The following is a 22,379-nucleotide window of genomic DNA, read 5'->3' as shown; positions in this document are numbered from 1 at the left end:
AATCTTCCCCAAGTTGTCTTAAGGTGGGTGGGGGTTTGCAGGCTACTGAGTAGGGGCTTAGAGACCTGCATTTCTGAACCAGCCCCCCTGCTGGCGTGTGATCAGATAACCTGCTGACGTATGACCTTGGGTAAAGCACTCCTTTCTGGGCCTCAGCTTCCTCACCTCTCACAATAATAGCTCCTGATATACTGCACGTGTAAGAAGCTTAGAGTCAGAGCGAGGACAAACCTGAATCAAGCAAGGCTGAACATTTTATTACAAACCAGACAGCTTCTCTGAAGGGAAGGACTGGGGTTCTGAATCCTGACCCGGCCTATGGAGTCCGGAGAGGCATCACTGAGGAACGATGTTTGAGGCGGGGTGTGAAGAGGAAAGAGTGCTCCAGAAGGAACAGCATATGCAAAGGCCCTGCGGCAGGCAGGCAGACCTGGCACGTGCAAGGGACTGAAACGATGCCAGGGCGGCTGGAGCTCAGGGAGGGATGAGGACAGCCAGGCCAGAGGAGACTGGAGAGGCTCGCAGGGATGGGCCAGGGAAGCACCAAAGGGTTTTAAGCAGGCAAGGAGGTGAGCTGACAGATTTGTGAGTGGAGAGACCTCTCAAGCGGAGAAAGAACTGGAGGTGCAGGGAGGGGAGGTGGAGAGCAGTCAGGAAGCTGGTGGAGAGGCCGGCCTGAGGGGAACAGCGGTGGCCTGAAGCAGGAGGGTGGGCGTGGAAACAGAGGGCGAAGGATGGAGTCCAGAGAGTCTTGGAGTACAATGACCGTGCAACCAACAGGAGCAATAACAGCAGCCAACATTTATGAAGCACTTACTGCATGCCAGGCCCTGTGACTTCAGGCTCTCCACACATCGCCTCAGTTCATCCTTCCATCAGCCCTCTGGGGTGGGTTCTATCATTACGCCCATTTTAGAGGTGAAGCGGCTGAGAGACTCAGACTAGGAGATGCTGGGTTTGTGCCTTTCTTTACCAGGAGGGGAGTTGGGGGTGGCTTGGAGGGACCACTCAAACACACAAGGACACCTGTAAAGCATCACGGGAAAGAGGATGAATGGGGCATACCCTGTGGCAGGGAGCACTTGGGGTGGGGCACACCCAGCCCCTTCGAGCTGCTCAGGGGTGTCCATCACATGTCACTGTGTCGCACCCGGGGCCCCGACCTGGGGGAGTAGGCTCTGAGCTGAGGGGGCAAGCTGCTGAGAAAGGCCCTGGTAGCTGCTCCATCCCCACCACTCTGCATGCCAAGGCACAGCTCAAGAGCCCTGTGTCCCCTGGTGCCCAAGGGAGACACAGAAGTCCCTGGGTGACCTCATCATCCCCGCTGTCAGGAGAACTCCTTCCCGGGGGGTTGAGAAGGTGTCGGGCTCCATCAGGTCCCACTGTCCGTGGGACAAGGTGCAGTGACAAAGGCCTGGGGCTGGAGGAGAGGTGGGCAGTGGGGGTGGAGGGAGGTGGGGCTTCCATGGGCATTTTGGAAGGTCAAGTGACTCTGGGAGACAGATGTCACCACACACATGCACGCACACACAGAGGACACTCTAGCACAGGGACTTCCGTTGGCCTGACACAGAACGTTGTTCCCAATGACAACATGCAAATCTCCAACGACAGCCAAGGGCCTCAGACCTGCACCGGCCCCCAGGGCGGGGAGGAGGTCAGGTTTCAAGTCAGGGCCGCCCCGGCTCTGCCCCAACACAGCCCTGCCTGCCCCCTCACCTCTACAGCATGGCACATGAGGACTGCTGTTGCCCTTGGCCGGCTGGCTGATTCCTACTTGCCCCTCAATGCCTGGGCCAGCGTCACCTCCCCTGGCACAGTTCTTACCCTCAGAGCCCCAGGAAGCCCCTTCACAGCCCTCACCACGTAGTGCCATCGTCCTCTTTCGGTCACGTGTGTCTGGGGCACCACCCCGCACCCAGAATACAAGCAGGGCTCATCCCATCACAGCTCGTCCCCCCACCCCGCAGCCCCTCAGCCTGGGCACCCTGAGAACCGCAGGAAAGAGGGGCCAGGGGACCAGCTGCTCCGGCGAGCACGGTCAGCCCTGAAGAGTTCAGATGGGACCTCCCACCCCGGCCAAGTAGCCCCTGTCCTCCAGGGCCGACGCCAAGGCCTGGGTGAGGTGGCCTCGCTGCCAGGGCCACGCACAGACAGCTGGCCAGGGCTCCGGAGCACTCCTATTGAGGACGGGACATGGGGAGCGAAGCCGCTCACTGGGGCAGCTCGGAAGTCCCAGGAGAACGAGGCAGCAGGCAGGAAGCTGGTCTGGAGTTTCGTCCTCCTGAAGGCACACTCACACCCAGGCCACACAAGGTCTCTGTCACTCGTCACATGCATGCACACACAGCAACAGAGGGTTCTCCACCCCACACACAGCCTCACATACAGTCTCACACTGGCCACACACGTCAATGCACTCACACTCACCTCAAGTCCCTCACACCTCTCCCAAGAATCTCTCTCTCTCTCACACACACACACACACACACACACACGGGCACACACAGTATTTCTCTTACACATATAGTCTCTTTTTCTTATACATGCACTCTCCCTGCTACAGTCTCATTTTCACACACGGAGTCCATCTCTCAAAACACACACAGTTGTGTCTCTCACACTCACACAGTTGTGTCTCTCACACTCACATAGAGCCACAGAACCTCACACAGTCAGTCTGACCACACACACCCCCCCACCACACCCAGACTCTCACACTCAGTTTTATTCTCATATAGTCTTTCTCACACACTTGAAGAGTCTCTTACACAGACTCTCTCATACATACAGCGTTCCTTTCACACACACAATGTCACACACACACACACACAGGACTCGGGTCTAGAATCTACAATAAAAATGTAAATCCCGGCCCACTAGTCTGAGGAGGCTTGGGGCCTGTGGGGGAGGGGTGAACGAAGGTGACAGCGGCAGGCAGCGGCAGAGCAAAGATGGAGGGGGAGGGAGGGCGGGCAGCCGACTGGTCTCTGCGCAGATGAGCCGCAGAGAGGCAGCGCAATGCAGCTAGGCCTGCCGGAGGGCGGCAGGAGGCCTGGGTTCTAATCCAGGCTCTGCCCTCAGTGCCTGTGTGCCCTTGGGTAGGTCCCTTCCCCTGGGGGCCTCAGTGTCCTCATCTGTCACCCAAGAATGTTGGAATGACTCTGTGAGGCTCCTGGAGAAAGATAGGCTTGGGGGGTCACCTTCTAACTCACTGCCACCCCCTCTACTGCCCAGCTTTTCCCTCCGAGTCTGCTCTTCTTCCATGGACACTCAGTGGGATTGGGACTTTTCTATAAGGTGTGTATACCAACAGGACTGCAAACCGCACTAGCCAGCCCATGTACCTGCACCAGGTGACGGCCACCCCTCTGCCAAGGAATGTCCAGTGGGAAGAGATGATGGGGGCAGGGGGCTGGAACATGCCTCATGTGACCCCTGCCAATTCTGAAACTCAGGGACTCAGGCCAGAGCCCTAAAGCTGAGCCCAAGGTGGCCAGCTCTAAGGAGAATGAGGTCCCAGGAGACCTGATTCTGGTCCTGCTTAGCCTCTAGCTCCCTGGTGACCTTGGGCAGGGACCTCAGTGGCAAAACAAGGGGGTTAGCTCTCTTCCTATTACTCCCCCATACATATCTTATTCTGGGATTTACTATATAACACTCTGACCTGCTGCTCTCTCCTTAAAGGACACTAAAACATTGAGTGTTTTATTTCAGTAATACATCTACCAGGCCTGTGCCTAAACACAGCTTTTTTTCTGCCTATGGGGCACCTCAGTGGCCCCAAGTCCCCTTCCCACACTGTCCTCAGCAACTGGGCAGACACTCCTGCCCCCTCCCCTTCCCCAGACTCCCCCCCCCCCCCCTTCTAGTGGGCAGGAGGGAAGGCATGAGGAACAGAGCAGCAAGGAGAGTGGGCAGAGGCAGAGGTTTGCAGGGGTGAAGGGTTTGGATGAGGGAGGGGCTCTCCTTTAAATTCTTATCTCCGACCCTCCCCTTCATGCCTCAGGCTCCATGCAGGCCTGAGGGCAGAGTCCAGTGAAGGCCAGGGGTATCTCTTCCAAAGTAGGTGGCTGCTACCACTGCCTCCCTTTTGGGGTTCAGTAGCAAAAACCCTTAGAATTCACCAGACCTCCCTCTCCTGTTTTGCAGAGAAAACTGATCCGGAGAAGCCACCAGAGGGGCCAAGGTCAGCAGCAGGGTGCCCTTCCTCCCCTGTAACAAGCACACTTGGCTATCAGGAAAGGGGAGTGGCCGACGAAGACACACCCACCTCTCACAGACCCTCTCCTTGTTGGTGCCCCCTTTCGACCCTCTCTCTACTCCTGGCAGGCCCCAGAGGCGTAAGTCCAGAGGCCCCTCCAAGACTCTGTCCTTTTGACAAGAAGGAAGAACAGGCTCCCTCCCAGGGGCAGGCTTCAGAAGAATCACGCCCACCGCCCCACCACCCAGTCCTGTACCACCTACCACACTATTGTAGTGATTAGCCATAATGACTCCCCCTGACCCCCGCCTCCGAATGGCCTGAGGCTGCTCCCTGGGCATAGGGGTCTGCCTCCAGTAGCAGAGCCAGGCCCCAAGCCCTTGTCTGTGGGCCCTGGCTGGCTCCAGATGCCCTTACCTGGGGAGAAGAAGGGTGCCCAGCCTCCCTCCCCACACCAAAATCCAAAGGGCAGGTCAGACCTTCACAATGTACATCTGCAGAGACACAAACATGATACACAGATACTCTTGCACACTCAAACATATACACGTGCTCTCTAATTCTCACATTCTTTACCCACCCAAATATATACGGCCACACTTACATGAATAGGCACACACAATCTACTCACACACACTAACACACCCATTTATATGTGCTCATACATATTAAATCTGGAAACACAGACAGAGACCTTACATACGTGCAAAACTAGTCACCCTCGAAAGAAATCATCTCCTCTCTTACACACGAACACGTTATGTGTACACACACACGCACCCCTTTCAGTTCTGACTCCCTAGGTGCCGGTTCTCAAATACACCCCCGCCCCATCTTCCGATGGGTAAGTTGTCACTTACCCTCGCGTAGCGGGATGAGTAGGGGTCCTCAAAGAGCGCCCAGATGCGAGGCTGCCAGCGGCGCCAGAAGCCACCAGGCCGGCCGTCAGGAGAGTCACTGAGTGCCAGGCGCTTGGTCATCTCCAGCTCGTCCTCGCCGTCGCCTGAGTCTCCAGGACCGTCGGCGTCCGCGTCGTCAGCGCTGTTGTCCAGGGGCGCACCGCCAAAGCTGTCGAGCGCCTCCTCAGCGTCCCGGTGCTGGCGGTAAGTCATCCAGCAGCAGGGCTCCACGTCCGTCTCGTCGATGCCCCAGAAGGCCAGCTCCTCTTCGTAGAGCGGCCCGCACACGTCTGCCGGGCAGTGCAGCTTGCCCGTGCGGTAGTAGTTCAAAATGTGCGCGAAGACGCCCGGGTGGCGGTCGAAAAAGAACTCGTCGGCACGCGGGTCATAGTCGAAATGGCTGTGGGCATCGGGCTCTGCCAGCCAGGCGAGCCGCGTGCCGGGCAGCGTGCGCAGCGTCGAGCGGTACGTCTGGTGGCGCGTGCCGCCCACGTTGATCACGATGCGCTCGCTCTCGTCCCCTTGGCCCATCGCGGCGCCCCCTTAGGCATGGCGCGGCCCAGCGACACCCATGGGAGCAGCCGCCAGGGGGAGTTGGTGCCGGGGAGGGGGGCGCGCGGCCTCCTCCCCCCTCCCCCCAGCCGTCGGGGGGTACAGAGGACCGCGACTCTGGAGACCCCAAGAGCAACGCAAGCCCCTCAGGGCGCTTTCTGTCGGGTACCGGTCCGGGGGAGTGTGCGCGGGATCCCAAGGGTCTCTAGGCGCCAGATGTAGGAGAGAGCTGGTCCGGCTGCGGAGGAGGCAGAGGAGGAAAGAGGGGCGGGAGAGAGGAAAGGAAGAAGGGAGGGAGGGAGGGAGGGGGGCGGCGCTCAGCGGCGAGACCTGGGCGGAGGGAAAAGAGGGTGGGGGGACCGGGCTCCCATCCCCATCTCAGCGGGAAAAATGTAGAAATCGACACAAAGCTTTTGTAGGTAAGGTCAGCTGCTCCCAGGGCCGGACAGATAGATCAGCCCCCCGGAAGGGGGAGGAGGGAGAAGGGGCCAGGAAATTCGTGCTCTGATGTGCGGTGGTCGCTGCAGCGCGCTCTCGACGCGGGGGAGATGGCCCGCTGCCTTCCTCCCTGCGTGGCCGGGCTGCAGCTAGGGGCGTAGGGCGGGCTCCGGCCCCCACCCTCTTTCCTTGCCTGGCTGCCTGCTCCCCCCCGGAGGCGGGCGCGCCTGCCCGCCTGCCCGCCCTCCTCGCTCCTTCTCCCCGCCTCTTGAAGGAGATGGCGGGCCCCCTGGACAGGGGCGCCGGGAACGCTGCTCCGTGCGGCTGCGGTGGAGCGCTGCGCTCGGTGCGCTTGGGCTCAAGCTGCGGTTCCGCTGGGCTGCGCTCGGACTCCGGCTCCGGCTGCGGTGCTGAAGGGACAGCTCCCGGACTGCTGTGGAGCTGTGTGGGGCCCGACAGGGGTTCTCCAGGCTGGATACGGTCTGCGGGGCCGGCGGGCACTGGCTCCGGTGCCTCTGCGCCCCGCACTCCGCGCCGCGCTTCCGACAGGCAGTTGGCGCTGCGGGCCGAAGCGAGGGGGCTGCAGTGGTCCGGCCCGGGAGGCGGGGGTGGTGGGTCTGGGTGCGGCTAGGCGAAGCCAGGGAAGCGAGGCGCGGAGCGGCTGCCGCCGCCGCACCGCTGCTGCCGCCCGGGCTGCTGCTTGGCTGGCTTGCTCTCTTTGCTCGTTTGCTCGCTCGCGCGGTCCGCGTCCAGCCCGCCGCTCTCCGGACACGGGCACACAGCGCGCGCAGCCGCACTCGCCCCCGGAGGAAGGTGCCGCGCTGGGTCCTAAAAAGCCCTGATTCCGCGCCCCCCTCCCAGCCCCGCGCGGAGCCCGGCCTCCCTCAACCCCGGCGCTGGGGGCGCCCGCCCCACAGGGCTCCTGCAGCTCTAGGGGGACCCGCCGACGCTCCGCCCCAGGGGAGTGCCACTAGCTGCGAGAGGGCCCTGGGAGACGACTAGGCCAGCGTCCCCGGGTCAGACCGAAATGAAAAAGGCGTCTGCCCTCACCCCTCTCTTTTGAAACTAGGGACTATCTTATCCTCTAGTGAACGGAAACCGGTAGGAGAGACACTTTGACCCTGACCAGTATTGGCTGCTGCAAGCAACCCTTTAACGCTGACCCTTGTCACAGAATCTGGAGCCTACATGATCCTTTCAAAGGTACCCACCCTCTCACATGTTCCCCGGGACCCACAAGTAAGTTTCCCTCCACCTCCATACACACAACACGCATGCCGTCCTCTAAACTCTCTACTAACAATCCGATAGTCCTGGGTGCTTATTAACCTCTTTCCACCCCTTACTGACCCCTGGGACCTTCATACTCCAGCCTGACCCTAGTCTCCCGTGAGTGCCACACATTCTGCCATGTGGATCCCGCCCACTGATCCTCTCACACTAGCGCTGGATCCTTAATTGGAGACCGCTTATGGGAAGGGCATTCTGCCCTTAGAGGTCAGAAGGTGGTCCTGAATGTTGACAATTGCCCCTCTCCCTGTAGGACTTCAGCTACCTGGTTGGTAAGCTGACCCTGTTCCCGAGGGCTGGATGGGAGCAGCTGCCTGCTGTAATTGTTACAGCTTCAAAGATGATCGTGGGGGTGGGAGTTGCAGCTGTGGTCTCCAAGCATTCCTGACCCTTGTTTGCCTCAGTTTACTCAATTGAGCAATCACTCCTTTCCTGGTTCCAGGCTCTATCCCAGGCACAGGAGCACAAGAGACCCTGCCCTCGAGGGTCTCTCCGGCTGGGGTGTGGTCGGGGCTGGGATGGTGGGCAGGTGGGCCTGGACAGAGCTGAGAAAGTCAGGCCCAGGTCCAGGGGTGGCTGTGCCGGGAAAGAGACTTATCGATCTCAGCCTAGCTCAATCGAACACAAGACTGCCCGAGCAAAGGGCGATTTAATTAAGAAGACACGAGGCTCTTATTTACCTGTCGGCACTTGCTAACTGTGCAGACAGCTGTCCCTTGACACTGACCTTCGGACACTGTTGCGGGCCTGGGGACACAGGCTGTGCTGCAGGCATCTCTCTCCTCGCTTTGACAGGGGAATCCCAGCCTGGCCCCAGGGAAATCTGTGTGCAGTGGGGAAAAGATTTGGAGGAGTAGAGATGGTGGAGAAAGGCCAAGGGCAGAGCAAGAGGTGAGAGAGAGAAGGACAAGAGGCAGGACAGAGAGAGGCAGAGTCAGGGCAGAAACAAGGGTGGAGATGGGCAGAGTTAAAGAGAAGGCTGGTGTGTGGGGCCAGTCCTCTCTCCAGTGATTGATCTGTGTTATTCCTCTAAATGAGAGCTATTTCCTCTGCACTCTCAGAATAATGCAAGGGTGAGAGTGCTTTTGAGTTTTCCTCTCACTCTGACCAGTGAGCACCAACCTCTAACCATAAAGAGGCCTCAGCCTGGCCCAAATTCAGACCTCCTGGACCCAGGCTCTCAGAAAACTCTGCCCCAATCCAAGAAAGTAATAAAACAGAGAAATGGATACCCCAGAGGGAAGAGAAGCAGACAGACACAGAAATATGGAGACATACACACATACACCTGCCTGGGAGGAACCAAGATGGGGAGAGACAAGAAAGAGGTCTTTCCAAACCTTCCTTTCTTTCCAGCCAGATGTTCACGGCTCTCCAACCCCCAGGCAGCCTTCTGTGATTCTGCCAGCCACAGGGGCCCAGGGCTCCGTCCCTTCCCTCTCCTGCAGAACCACATGGTAAGGAAGTGTGACTCCCCATCCCTCTCCAGCTCATCTCCAAAAAGTGACTGTCATTTCCTCCAGGGATGCTCCTTGTTTGCTTCCCTCCACGGTGCCCAGAACACAGGAGCTCCTCAGTAAAGGCTGGGTAGTTTGAGAAAGGAGAAGGGTCAGGGTCCTAGAATCCCAGTATCAGAGGCCATAGGAGTCTAGAGCCCTTAACTGAGGCTGAGTCATGGGGAGGGCCTTAACCAGGGTCTCTCAGGGAGTCAGTGCAGAGCCCACTCAAGCCACTACCCCATGGTGAGTCACAATGGGGATTTGAAGCGTGCCCCAGATGGTGGAGAGAAGAAGGGGGAGAGACAGAGACAGGCGACAGGCTCCTCATATGGGGAAGGAGCTCTGGTCATGCCTGGCCCCGGAGGATGTGCTAGAAAAAGAGGCAGGTCGTGGTCGGAGGGAAGGGGAGTGTCAGAGGGCATCCATCACTCCCCAGAACCTGCTATGAGGCAAGCAGAGAAGGCTCAGTGAGGAGAGCCTCCCAGGTGGGAGAGGGGAGCTGCCTCTCAGGTGCCCCACACTGTCCCACTTTAGGATTCTCACCTTCATCCTTCATGACACTCCCAGCCCAGACCTCGGAGAGTGTCCCCCACCTTCTCTATCCCAAGCAGGGATGTAAAAGTCTCTTTTCTCACTTCCTCTTCACACTGCAAGAAGGCTGGCATTTGCAGAAAGCTCAGAAAAACCAAGAAGGCATCACAGTAAAGGAAGGACAAAGGCCCCAGAGAACTGAGAGTGAGAGGAGGACTTGCTGATGGAGCCTTAGCTTCTCAGCCACAACCACTAACCACAGACCCGCAGCCCAGCTGAGAACCTTTCCATTTCTGAGCCGCACTGCCCTTACTCATAGCCATTTTCCTCTTCCTCTGCAGAGAGGAAGTCTTGTGGTCCCATACCAGGGTCTTTGGGATCAGTAGCTTGGGCCGGGGGCAGTGCACTACCAAACAGGTCAGGTGTTCAGTGGCTAGGAGCATAGAACCAGACTGCATGGGTTCAAATCCCAACTCTACCATTGACTAGCTGTGACCCTGGGCAAATTACTCATTTCTTCTATGCCTCAATTTCTTTATTGTTGTACATGAATAGCAATAATCTCTATATCCTTAACACCTCATCTCTGGAATTTCTCTTGTTTAGACTAGTGGGGAGGGGTTGTTGGGCTCCTGTAAGATCGGTAGTAGGACTGGCTGAGAGGATGAACTTGGGCTGCACTAGAAAAAGGCGAAGGGAGTCCTGAAGCCAAGTTTGGCCTATGTTCTCACACCTGGCACTTGCAGGCCTTTGATCTAGTCCGGCTAGGCTCTGGAACTGGCCCAAGACCAGCCTCCAGGCCTTTGTCCAGGCTGGCACAAAGTATATGCTGCCCTCCCAGGCCCAGAGCTTTAGCATTCTTGATGGGTTAGAGTGCCATCTTGTGGCCACATCTGGAAGCTAACCTAACCTGGGTACTGACGGTAGGCTTTGAGGTTACAGTAAGCAATAGGACAGGCATTTCCTCCCCACACAGGAACGCCTCCCTTTGATGGACAGGGGAGAGTGAACCTAAAGGTGCCAGAGTGGGAACCTGGGGACTGTGGCTGCTAGACCCGTAGCTTGAGCGCTGACCCTGGTACCTAACCTGAGAATGGGTAGGTGTACAGCTGTCCCTTCCTGAAGCCACTGGGCAAGTGGATCCCAGATCTCTTAGACCCGGGGAAGTCGAGAAAGGGGCCACGGTGAAGAATACTCTGGGGAAGTGCTAGGCCAGGGTTTCTCATTCTGCATTATCGGCATTTGGACCAGATAATCCTTGGTCATCACGGGTGTCTTGTGCATCGTGGGGTGTTCCGCAGCATTCCTGGCCTCTACCCCACTAGATGTCAGTAGAACCCCTTCCCCAGTCATGACAACCAAGGTCTGCAGTCACTGCCAAATGTCCTCTGGGAGATTAAATGTCCTCCAGTTGAGAGAACCACTGACTAGACAGATTTGGTTACAGGTATCATTTTGTTGCTTACTAGCTGTGTGACCTAGTCACTTTTAATCTCTAGGCTTCTTTTTCCTCATCTGCATAAAGGAAATAATATTTTGTGAGGATTAAACAAGATAGTGTCTCTCACTGAACTTCCCCTCCTTTCCTTATTTTTCTTCCCTTGGACTGCCCACCCCTCCAAACTTTGTGATCAGCCCTTAACCTCTTGATCTCCTGCTGTTTCTCAAAGTGTCAGTGTGGCCCAAGGGGCAGAGTGTCACCCTGCCTCAGCTTGGTTTTGGGGAAGATGGAAGTGGGGTGGGGAGTGGGAAACAAAGGCTGTGATGAAGGATGCATGAGGATGTCAGCGGTGTGGATGTGCCAGGAGGGAAGGAGGGCATGGGCATTTCTGCAAGGGTGTCCCCCAGGACTGGACAGGGGCCACCGAGTCCTCCTAGAAGCAGCTGGAAGTGTGAGGCTGTCCCAAGGCTCTGCCTCTCTCTCCAGCTCCTTTGATAGCAGTCTTGTGGGCTCTCCGAGTGTGCGCCTCCTGGTGGGCACCTGGTGCAAGTCAGGCTGCCGGTAAACACCGTCAGCAGCGGGCAGGGTGGGTCCAGGTTTTGTGGGGCCTCAAGTTTAAACGTTTGGGAGTCACTTTCTTTTTTGATTTCCTCCCAAGGATATGTTTATTGATTTTTAGAGAGAGAGTAGGGGAGAGAGAAAGAGAGAGAGAGAGACATCAATCAGTTGCCTCCTGTGTGTGCCCCAAGTGGGGACTGAGCCCGCAACATAGGTATGTGTCCTGACCAGTGCTCAAACTCACAACCTTTTGGCATGTGGGACAATGCTTCAACCAACTGGGACACCCCGCCAGGATGGGAGTCACTTAAAAAAAAGAATAGAAAATTGGGTACAAAAGTGCATATTTATTTGGACTTAGAAAAGAAATCAGGACCAGATGCAAATTTCAAAAAGCTGACAAATATTATAAACATGAAAAGTCCAGGGAAACTAGCCTAATATTTTTATTAACTGCTTGACACACCTGCATAATGCTTTAAATCAGTTATAGTTACTCAGAAGTATTCACAATGCTAAGAAAGACAGTTGCAACTTTTTTGGCAATTACAGAATGATGTTCAGCGAATGAAACAACAGTTATTCTATAAAAGCTGCATCAAAGATAAGTAAAAATGAAAAACTCATCTTTTCTGTGCACCAGAAAGTACCTACTTTAAATTTCCATGCCAATGTACAGCTTCAATATTTCAAGGTTGATGGTTCTTGAAGTCGCCACCGGGACAGGGCTGCCTGAAGACACACTCGTGATATGCATGGGCCCAGAACAGCTAAAACGATCGTGAAGAAGAAAAAAGCTGAAGGACTTACCTTCCTGACTTCAATACTCACGACAAAGCTCTAGGAATCAAGATGATATGTTTGGCATACGGATGGACATATAGATCAATAGAATAAAACTGAGAGTCCAGAAATAAACCCATACATTTATGGCCAATTAATGTTTGACAAGGGTGCCCAGACAACTCAATGGGGAAAATTTTGTCAACATAAATGATGTGGGGACAACCCAATATCCACACACAAAAGAATGCAGTTGGATCCATTCATCATCCCATATACAAAAAAAAAATGGACTAAAAATGGATCAAATACCTAAATGTAGGAGCTAAAACTAGAAAACTCTTAGAAGGATTTGGATTAGATAATGGTTTTTTAGATAGAATGCCCAAAACACAAGCAGCAGAAGAAAAATATAGGCATGTTAGACTTTACTGAAATACAAAAAACAAGCTTTTGTGCCTCAAAAGACACGGCCAAGAAAGTGGAAAGACAACCCAGAGAGCAGGAGAAAATACTCGTGAATCATATGCCTGGTAAGGGTCTATATCTAGAATATATAAAGAATATACAACACAACAATAAAAAGGCAAATAACCTAATTTTAAAATGAAAAAAGGATCTTTAAAAATTATCCAAAGAAAGTATATAAATGGCCCATAAACACAGGGGAAAAATGCTCAGTGCCATTACTCATTAGGGAAATGCAAATCAAACCACAGTGAGATACCACTTCACACCCACCAGGGTGGTTAAATAATGAGACAGTAACAGTACTGTAGAGGATGTGGGGAAATTAGAATTGTCACACACTACTGATGGGAATGCAAAATGGTGTGGCTGCTTTGGGGAAAATTTTGGCAGTTACTCAAATATTTAAACACAGAGTTATGATATACCCAGCAATTTCACTTTTAGGTATATACCCAAAAGAATCAAAAGCATATGTTTACACAAAACCTTGTAGGTCAGTGTTCATAGCAACATAATTTATAAGAGCTAAAAATGGAAACAACCCAAATATCTATCAAATGATGAATGGATCAAGTGTGATATGTTTATACAATGGAATATTATTCAGCTGCATAAAGGAATGAGGCACTGATAAATGCTACAACGTGGATGAACCTTGAAAACATTATGTTAAGTGAAAGAAGCCAGATGCAACAAGCCACACAGTGTGTGATTCCATTGTCCAGAGTAAGCACATCCAGAGAGATGAAATAGATTTGTGGTTCCTGGGGGCGGGGGTGGGAGGATGGGGGACGGGGAGGATTGCCTATGAATGGGTGTGAGTTTCTTACTGCAGTGATGAAAGTGTCCTGGAATGATAGTGGTGATGGTTGCACAACGTTGAGAATACAGTGCAAACCCCTGAATTGGACCCTTTAAAGGGGGTGAATTTTATAGCATATGAATTATATCTCAAGAAGACATTGAGAAAAATAAAAGGTGGATCAGTGAAGCAGGAGGCTATAAATTATTGGCTTATGCTGAGAAAAACCTGTTTGTCCTGGTTCCAATTCCCTTGTCCGTGGAAGACCTACTTCATTATCTCTTTCTCTGAAATGCTTTGAGTGAGTTACTAAAGAATTTCAGAACATACCTTTTCAGCTCACTAATCCATCCCACCCACAGAAGGAAAGCCCACGTCCAGATGGGTTAAGCCAGAGGTCCCCAACCTCCCTCCTCCTGGTCCCTGGACGCCACTGGTATTACCGCCTGAGCTCCGCCTCTTGTTTCCCACGCCCCTCCCCGGCCTGAGCTCCGCCTTCTGTCCCCGCCCCCCAGCCCCAGCCCAACCTCCACTGTCCATGGAAAACCTGTCTTCCACGAAACCCGTCCCTGGTGCCAAAAAGGTTGGGGACCTCGGCTTAAGCCACATGCCCAATGTCTCAGAGCTGATCAGTGGCACAGCCAGGCCTCGATCCCACGAATTATGTAGCCAATGATTTCATCTGGGACTCACTCTGTCCTGATATTGGGAGAGTTCTCCATGAATTAAAGTCTGCTGTTAAATGTTGTCTGAAAAAAGAATAACTATGCGAAAATGACCCTGTATGGTATAGAAACAAATATTACACAGCCTCACATTTTAATTTTTTTTTCTTTAATAGTCGTGAGTTGTGTGCAGAGGATTTACGTATTTTATACATGAGAAAAAAACTGAGCTACAATGGACTTTTCTTCATCATTAGCACCATCATTGAAGAAAAAATATTTATTCACAGAGAGGGGGGAAGAGAGGGAGAAACAGACGGACAGAAACTTGGATCAGTCTTGATGGAGAATCAAACCCACAACCTTTCGCTTTGCCAGAGGATGTCCGACCAACTAAGCCACACTGGTCAGGGAAGCACCATCACCTTCCTTGTCTTTCTTCCACCTCATCTCCTCATCCTTCTCCCTCCCCCTCTTTCTTTTTTCCTTGCTGGTCTTGCCCCCTTCTTTCCACTGCATCTGGCAGGCTGCATCCTTCTATTGCCTCTTCTTCATTATTGGTTTTATAATATCATTTTCTATACAGAGGACTGAGAGACAATTCAGATAATTCAGTGTTTCCTTCAACATGGTTGATCAAAACTTGTTTTGTGTCCTTGATCATTTAGGGGAGCTTATTTCAGACTCGTCGCTCTATTGGAAATGGCATGTACAGTCAAATTCGGGGAAAACTCCATTAAGCTTCTTTCATCTGTGGACTTTTTAGAGTTCAAGGTATCTTCAGTTTTTTTGTGTGGTGATTAATTTTTAAGTGATTTTAAATGGACAGTGTTCATTAAAATGTTTGTTGACGTTGAGGTCTTATTATACTGTCATATTATGGTTTTGCTGACTTTTTTGCTCTTAGTATTTTGTGTTAAATCAGCAAAAACTTTTTCTTTCTCCAATGTGTTCATACAATTCACTCTTTTTCATTGATTGGATTATCAAACAATGCAAAAGTCTTTTCAATAATTCCATTCAAAAGTTATCTCTCTCTTTTAATAGACTGTTTTTGGTATTATTCAAATATATTTTGGGGGTATAATTATCTTGTCAATGTCAGAATCATTTTATTTCATTGCTCACCATTATTGCTTCTGTTTTTGTGTACCATTCATTGAAGATATATTCCACTAAACCCAGACAAAACATATACCTTTGCAGAGGACACCAGCACACCCACACACGCCACCCAAGACAAGAGGAAAGTCAGAATCCAACCCTGTTCATCACCAGTTGGCCTAAATAATTTACTTTGGCAAATTAGAAGAGAAACCAGACCACGGAAACATACTTCTGGGGCTTTCCCCAGGGTCTTAAAATGGGCTCGTGCAAGGGAGAGGACCTGAGGCTCAAACATCATGGTGCATCCGCCTCTGGGGGTGTGCTCCAGGCACACGTGTGCTACTGTACGAGCACACATGTCTAGAGACATAAAAGTATGTTTCTATGGAAAGTATGGCCCAGTGTTTCCTCAGATCCAGCCCACGTAAAAATGGCCCCAGGAGCAAAGGACATTTCATCTACACTGCAGATGGGCTGGGCTCAGCTAGATTCCACCCCCAACCCCGCCACCACCAGGGAGACATATAGGATGGGAGACCTATCGGGGGCCACCAGAGGCCACAGAGGAACATAACATGGCCTGAAATGGGGCAGTGACTGATGCGGTGAGGGACACGGCAGGACCTCAAATCCCATCATTTGTGGGGTGATCCAGTCTCCAGCTGCTCCCTCCTTCCTGACTTTCCTCCCTCCTCATTTCCTCTGTAGAAGCCACAGAGCAAGGCAGCTGAGAGTGCAGTCTCTGGAGCCCCTCTGCCTGGGTTAAAATCCTACCTCATGATTTAAGTTGGTCCAGTTGGAGTTTTTCCCTGGGGATTTTCTAACTGGTGTTTGATGGTGAGGTCCAAGGTAATCCCTGGGCTGCTGGAGAAAAGCAACATGGAGGGAGAACGTGAAGCCAACTAGAGGCAAGAAGCGGAATGTACAAATGGGCAGGAGGGGCTCCAGCCACACCCTCCAGGCCGTGGAAGCTCTTCCACAGGTGAGCTGCCCCATGTCCTCACAACACGTCTCTTCTGGGCTTTAAGCCAGTTGAAACTGGGTTTCTGTCACTTAAAACTGGAAGTATGCTGGACTAAATCTGCCACCGTATCTGCTGCTTCTTCTGAGGTCTCCACTCTGCTGTGGCACCACTGCCCACTCAGATGCAAACCAGAGTCTCAACCACGTCTCCTCCTATTTCCTCCCTTCATTAGGACCCCCATACATAAGGCAATGTGAAGAATTGTGCAGGTTGTTAAGTGCACCTGGCTGGAGAGGTGAGTGGAGGCTGAAGGCCAGTTGTAGCTTGCCTAGCCACCAACCCTGGTGCACAGCAGTGACCTTGAGAGAGAGGGACACCTTATCTTTTCTAAAAGGATCTTATTTATTTTAGAGAAAGGGGAAGGGAGGGAGAAAATGAGAGAGAGAAACATCAATGGGTTACCTCCTGCATGCATCCCAACCGGGGGACTGAACCTGCAACCCAGGCATGTGCCGTGACCAGGAATCGAGCCAGTGACCTTTTGCTTTGTAGAAAGATGCCCAACAAGCTGAGTCATAGCTGTCAGAGCGGGATGCCTTTTTCTCATTGCGCACTAGCTCCCGGGAGGCTACTAGGGCCCTCTTCCTGTTTGTAACAGATTCCTTCAGTACAGAAACGCTGCCTCCTCCTCTCTCCGCCTGGTTTCCTTCTCATCCCCCATTGTCATCTCTCCTCATGCTCTCTACTCTTCCTTATAGTGCTTCTCAGCATCTATAACAGTGCACCTGTCTGCCTGGTTCTTTGGCGAATGGCTATTTCCCAGTGGGTTTTAAGCTGTGTGAGCATAAGGACTGCGCCTTTAAGAGTCCCTACTGTGCCCTCACACCTACACTTTATCTGGCACCACTGTCCCCACTCCCATGTATTCTGTCCCATCGCCAGTCACTGCCCCAGTTCAGGCCATGTTGTGTCTCCTCTGTGGCCTCTGGTGGCCCCCTGATACATCTTCCACCCTATGCATTCTGCCAGCCCAGACTGGCTTTTCTAAAACATAGATTAACTTGAATCCTTCCCCTGTTTAGACTCTTCTAGGACTCTTTACTGCCTTCAGGATAAAGCCCAAACGAGGTCCACTGTGGCCCTGCCTCTGCTTTGTCCCCATCTCACCACTGGTTCCTCCCTGTGAGCAGTTTCGGCTCTGTGGAGGCACAGTCTGCTCTCTGTCACTTCTGGGGCTCTGCACCTGTTGCTTCCTCAGCTTGGAGCATCCTATTTTGACTCCTCTTTCTTGACCAACTCCTTCAAGTTTCTTATTAGGGGTGACCTGCTTGTCTATACCTCCAGTTCCTACCGTGTTCCTCTGCCACATATACCCCCACATAGCACTTAATTCACCATAAGTTAACGAGCTGCTAAAAGATATGATTTTCCCAAATGCCTGGTTGCTTCCTGAGGCAGGAACTGTGTCCCCTGGTCTCTTTTTTCTTCCAGCACAGGACTTGACATCTGTTGAATGAATGAATGAGTGAATTCATGAATGAGCCCAAAGGGGTCTCAGAGAAGCATAAGGAACCCCAGGACACATCTGGGGAAGCAGCCAGAAGAAAAGCTGAAGAGCATTAGTAACAAAGCAACTCTGGCATCTCCTCAGGCAGACTGTGCTGGGGGGAGCAGGGAGCAAACCCTCAGAGATGGAATGGAGCCCTTCCTGCTGGCATCACATCTTGCCTGCGTTTCTCAGTGCCGCCCCCCCCCCCCCACTTAGTGATCAGAGCCCTGGAAGTGGGTTTGCAAGGTTTTCAGGGGGGGAGGGGAAAGGGTCTGCGAGGGAGGGATTAGGAAGCACGGAGGGCTTGGTGGCAAGTGTCTGTGTGTTAGAGGGTGAGGTTGGGGTGTCTTATGACTAGGGAGGAACTTCTACCCTTCTAGGGGAGGATGGGAGGCAGAAGTGCCTCTGAGTGCGTATGTGTATGCACGCGCGTGCGTGTGTGATGATCTCTCCCCTGTGGTTGTGTGTGGGTCTGTGAGCACTGGGTTGTTTCCTCTTGTTTCTCAAGACACAGCTCAAGTGGCACCTCTTCCAGGAAGCCTTTGCTGGCACCTCGGCTAGACCAGTGGCCCCTCCTCTGCTGTCAGAGTGTTTGTATCTTGATGAGAGCATCTACACCACCCGTGGTGACTCAGGTCCTGGGTCTTATGGGACCTGACAGTGCCAACATGCTCCATGCGCTGGGTTACTGGCTGAGTAGAAGCATCTGTACCTGTCTGCCATCCGTGATGTCCCCTTGTGGTTACACCTGTCGCTAAGAGCCTGTAAGTACCACACAGCTTCCCGTGCCCCTTTGCATCTGTTTAGTGCCTCCTTGGAATGCTGTGAGCACCCTGTCACATCCTCTGTTCCCACGAGGATTCCGAGGGGCACCCGGGGCCATGACTTCCCAGTGGTCCTTCTAGCTGCACCCTCTGAATGGTTAAGTGAGGCTCTCGACCTCACATGCACTTCAGAACCACCTGGGAAGCTTTTGAAAAATACCAATACCAATATCTGGGGTATCTGGGGCAAGTAGCCACATTAAAGTAGAATTTTGGGGGGATGGGGCCAGGTGTGGATCTCTTTATAACAATAGTGATCTAGTCAGATCATTCTGATATGCATCTGACGTGGAAAGCACTGACCTGTGTGTGAGGATGTTCGGCATGGTCGAAGGAACCTCCCCCAAATACTGGAGACACCTGAGCCCCTCCCTACCTTCTCCTGGCCTAGGCTTTCTGTTGCAATCCGCCTGCCACCTGCCTACAGGGCCAGTTGCTGTACAGCGGGCCCAGCCTGTGGATTTTCCTGTGGGCCAATATTCTAACCCTATCCCTAGGGAAAGCCAGAGCCACCGCGGTATAAATTAGCGTTTTTATTTGAACACCCGAGCGAGCGCCAGCGGCTCGCCCCCTTTTGGTATAAACATACAAAGTCCCTTTCGCACCGCACACCATGCCTCAGAGATAAATACAGCCCTAGGGGCTCCTGCTCTGGCAAAGCAACTCTTATTTACAGGAATAGATTACAAAAGTATTACAAAAAGTGGTCCTGAACAGGGGGTGGGAGTGGTTACCCTTATACTTGTTACACTTGGGAGGAGAGCGCAGCGCGCTGCTGGTGGGAAAGGGCTCGCGTCCCCAGAGCCTGCGAGAGGAGAGGCCACGACTGCATAAGGGACCCGGGCGTCCAGGGACCGGGCTTAGGTCTGCGCGGGCCCCACCTCCCGTGGGGAAAGGGGTGGGGGTGAGGAAGGGCCTGGCCCCTCCAGGATCAACTCCGGGCCACGGAGGAACGCATAAAGGTCATCGCAGCGGGTCTTGGGGAGGCTGCTGCGTGGGAGACAAAAGGACTGTGTCCTTGCCCTGGGGTGCTGGAGGCGGAAACTCATCAGTTCCCCTGCCTCTCCTCCCTCGGGCGGGGTCGCTTTTAAAGCGCGGTTGGGGGCAGGGATTGGCACTTAAGCTCAATCTTTTGGGCTCAAGGGGACCCTAGGGGCACCATGCATGCCTCGGACAGGTGGACAGCGACGTCTTCTGACACGGCTGTCCACACCCTTAGAGCACCTGGTAGATTGGGTTGGGGTTCGCGGGCACCGGGCACTGCGGGGCAGCGTCAGGGGTAGGGGTAGGGGCGCCGCGATCGCCCTCGCTGGTGGCGGCTGCCTCGTGCGGGCCCGGAGACGACTCCGGCGGCGCTTCCGCGAGCAGAAGCGCGGGCGCAGCGGGACTCTCGGTGGAGATGCGCTCCACGATGCTGGACAGGCAATCGAGGCTCGACACCGCGGCACTCTTCCCGGACCTGGATTCTGCGCGGGGAGGAGTAGGTTAGTATGCGGCGGTTGAGTCTCGGACAACTCTCCCACTTCTGGTCCCAGTGCCTTAGGAGACGCGGGGAAACTGAGGGCCTGCCATTGTCCCGGACGATCCAGCGAGAGTGCGTGCGGGGCGAAAAGGGAGGGAGCTACACGCTTAGTATTTCTTCCTGGTGCGGTCTTCCAGAATGGGAGCGTGGGGGGTGGGGGTGGGGGTTGGAAATCCCTGTGTGGAGGGAAGCCGGGACAGCTCAAAGGGGAACGTGGGAAGGAGGCGCGAATACGCACCGCCGGGCGCCTCGCTGAAGTAGGTGCCATCGTAGCAGTTCCGCCGCCGGGCACCGCTCGGGGGGCCGCTGTAGTCCATCTGCAAACGGCAAGAGCGACCGACTCAGGAGCGCGGGACCCGAACCTCACTCTCTCTGTCTCCCTCCCCAACTCCCTAAGTCTCAGCCACGAGTTACCCGTCCTTCTTAATGGAGTTGGTGTGGGGCAAGGGTGGACAGGAGCTGTCTGCAGCATGTCAGGCCCAACAGAGGGCGGAGGACACGTCTTCATTTTGGAAACCGGGATACGTGGAGAAAAAGCAGTCCCCGGCGCAGCAAGGTTCTAACAGCGCTCCGGATCGGGTGGATCGCGTCTCTACCGCGCATTCCCAAAACACTAGGCCACCCCAGTGACAGTTGGTCCACTCCAGGGAAGGATCCCCGTCCAACCCTCCCCCCGCCCCCCCACAGCGCTAGCTCTCCGTCGTCGGAAATGCTTCCCAGATACTCCCCCTTTTCCCCCCACCCCACTCCACCCCAGAGCTGCCCCACTCCTCCTCCGGCCGGGGTTTCCAGCCTTACCATGCCGTCGGAGCAGTTGGAGCGTGGGCTGGACGCATCTGAGTCTCCGCTGTAGTGCTCGCCGCCGCGGCCGGAGGGCAGCGAGCCAGGCGCGTAGAAGGCGGCCGAGGCGCCAGGGGGCGCGGCGTCCTGGTCGCGTAGCAGCGCTTGTAGGCCCTCGATGTAGCGGATGGCGTTGCGCAGAATCTCCACTTTGGGCAGCCGCTGGTTAGGATTGCTAGACGTGCAGCGCTTGAGCGTCTCGAAGGCCTCGTTGACTTTGCTCAGGCGGCGCCGCTCGCGCATGGTGGCGGCCTTGCGGCGGTCCGCGTTAGTGGTTTTTCGCTTGCACGCCTTGCAAGCCCACAGTAAACAGCGACCCGCCTGGTGGTGCCCGCTAGGCGCGCGCACATGCTCATCCTCACGGGCGCCCGGGGCTGTATGGACGGCAGCAGGGAAGTGCGAGTGTTCCTCTGGCTTCAGGAGTGCGCCCACGTGCACGAGGCGCGGGTCCAGGTCCTCGAAGAAGCGCAGGTCCGGGGAGTCGAAACACGGGTCATCATAGAAGTCGTCCGCTGTGGCAAAGTTGCAGAGGGAGCCGTCGGGACCCGTCAAGTCCACGTCGCGCAGCGGCGGCGACAGCAGCTCCATATCCCGTCCGGGAGTGGAGCAGCCTTGGCTTTGCCCAACCCCAGCGACAGGGGTTGCCCGAACTTCCAGCCGCTCTGAAGTCCCGACCGTGTGACAGTGAAGTGCTGGGGGTCTGAATGTATATCCGACCCTGCCGGGTCCTGTCCGGCCTGGCCTGACCGACGCCGGGGAAACTGGCGGCAGCGCCCTAGGGCTTCTCCACCCCGATCTACAAGCCAGGCGCCGGGGGCTATTTAACTGGTAGTAGCCTACAGGTCCCGGAGAGGGAGCGGGCTGCTGGGGGCGGGGGCACCCGAGGCCAATAGGAACAGGGCAGGGAGGAGCTTGGGATCCCCAGGGTGGCCGCAGGGGCCACCCCCCTACTTCTCCACACTCCACGCGCTCTCTGTCTCCACCCTAGGCAAGGAGGCAGAAGCTGGCAGCTCAGCGCGGCCGCACTTGGCTCCCGGGCACACTCTTTCCAAACTTCTCCAGCACAAGGCTCTTCCTGTGTCCACGGGAAACGCTGCCCGCAGGCACGCACCTCCCGGCTGACTTTGGGCTCCCCTGCCGTCTGATTTGGTGGGACGGGACGGGGGGGGGGGGGGCGGAGGGGAGGACCCAGAAACAGAGTAGGCGTAGAAATCAGATCCGGAGAGTTTTGGGGCAGAGACACACTCAGGACTGAGGTAGTGAGACGGTGAGAGATAAACCAAGAGGCTGAGGGATATTCAGAGAGCAGAAAGCTACAATCAGAGGCAGAGGAGCGCTCAACCAGAGATAGACTCCAAGAATCTAAGTGGGTACACCAGAAACAAACGGAGCGCGCTGGCCTTGTTATTAGGACAGTTCCTGCTCATCTTCCCATCGCTG

At 54.5% G+C, this 22,379-nt stretch overlaps 2 protein-coding genes across 2 annotated transcripts in view; both read right to left on the bottom strand.

The window, feature by feature from the left end:
- The window catches only part of KCNC1 (potassium voltage-gated channel subfamily C member 1), a 42,843-nt gene extending 36,171 nt beyond the window's left edge, over positions 1 to 6,672 (bottom strand). The window contains exon 1 of the mRNA XM_028517489.2: positions 5,065 to 6,672. Within this exon, the coding sequence (XP_028373290.1) occupies positions 5,065 to 5,634 (570 nt within the window). The 5' untranslated portion in view covers positions 5,635 to 6,672. The remainder of the gene's footprint in view (positions 1 to 5,064) is intronic.
- A 12,423-nt stretch (positions 6,673 to 19,095) lies between these two features.
- Positions 19,096 to 21,747, bottom strand: MYOD1 (myogenic differentiation 1). The gene is made up of 3 exons (XM_028517228.2): positions 20,898 to 21,747; positions 20,338 to 20,416; positions 19,096 to 20,043 (listed from the first exon to the last, which is right to left on the bottom strand). The coding sequence occupies exons 1-3, from the start codon at positions 21,525 to 21,527 to the stop codon at positions 19,793 to 19,795; spliced, it is 960 nt and encodes a 319-aa protein (XP_028373029.1). The 5' UTR covers positions 21,528 to 21,747; the 3' UTR covers positions 19,096 to 19,792.
- Positions 21,748 to 22,379: the final 632 nt, after the last annotated feature.

This window comes from Phyllostomus discolor, chromosome 6 (assembly GCF_004126475.2).
Source record: "Phyllostomus discolor isolate MPI-MPIP mPhyDis1 chromosome 6, mPhyDis1.pri.v3, whole genome shotgun sequence".
NCBI classification, from domain to species: Eukaryota; Metazoa; Chordata; class Mammalia; order Chiroptera; family Phyllostomidae; genus Phyllostomus; species Phyllostomus discolor.
This window is presented reverse-complemented; position numbering and strand designations above follow the sequence as displayed.

What these genes read in the sequence shown, in the direction of transcription:
- MYOD1 (XM_028517228.2), bottom strand. Translation starts at nt 21,527, where the DNA reads ATGGAGCTGCTGTCGCCGCCGCTGCGCGACGTGGACTTGACGGGTCCC. An exon ending in CCAACTGCTCCGACGGCATG is followed by an intron (nt 20,417 to 20,897) that starts GTAAGGCTGGAA and finishes TGCCGTTTGCAG; the next exon opens with ATGGACTACAGCGGCCCCCC. An exon ending in CTTCAGCGAGGCGCCCGGCG is followed by an intron (nt 20,044 to 20,337) that starts GTGCGTATTCGC and finishes CTCCCCGCGCAG; the next exon opens with AATCCAGGTCCGGGAAGAGT.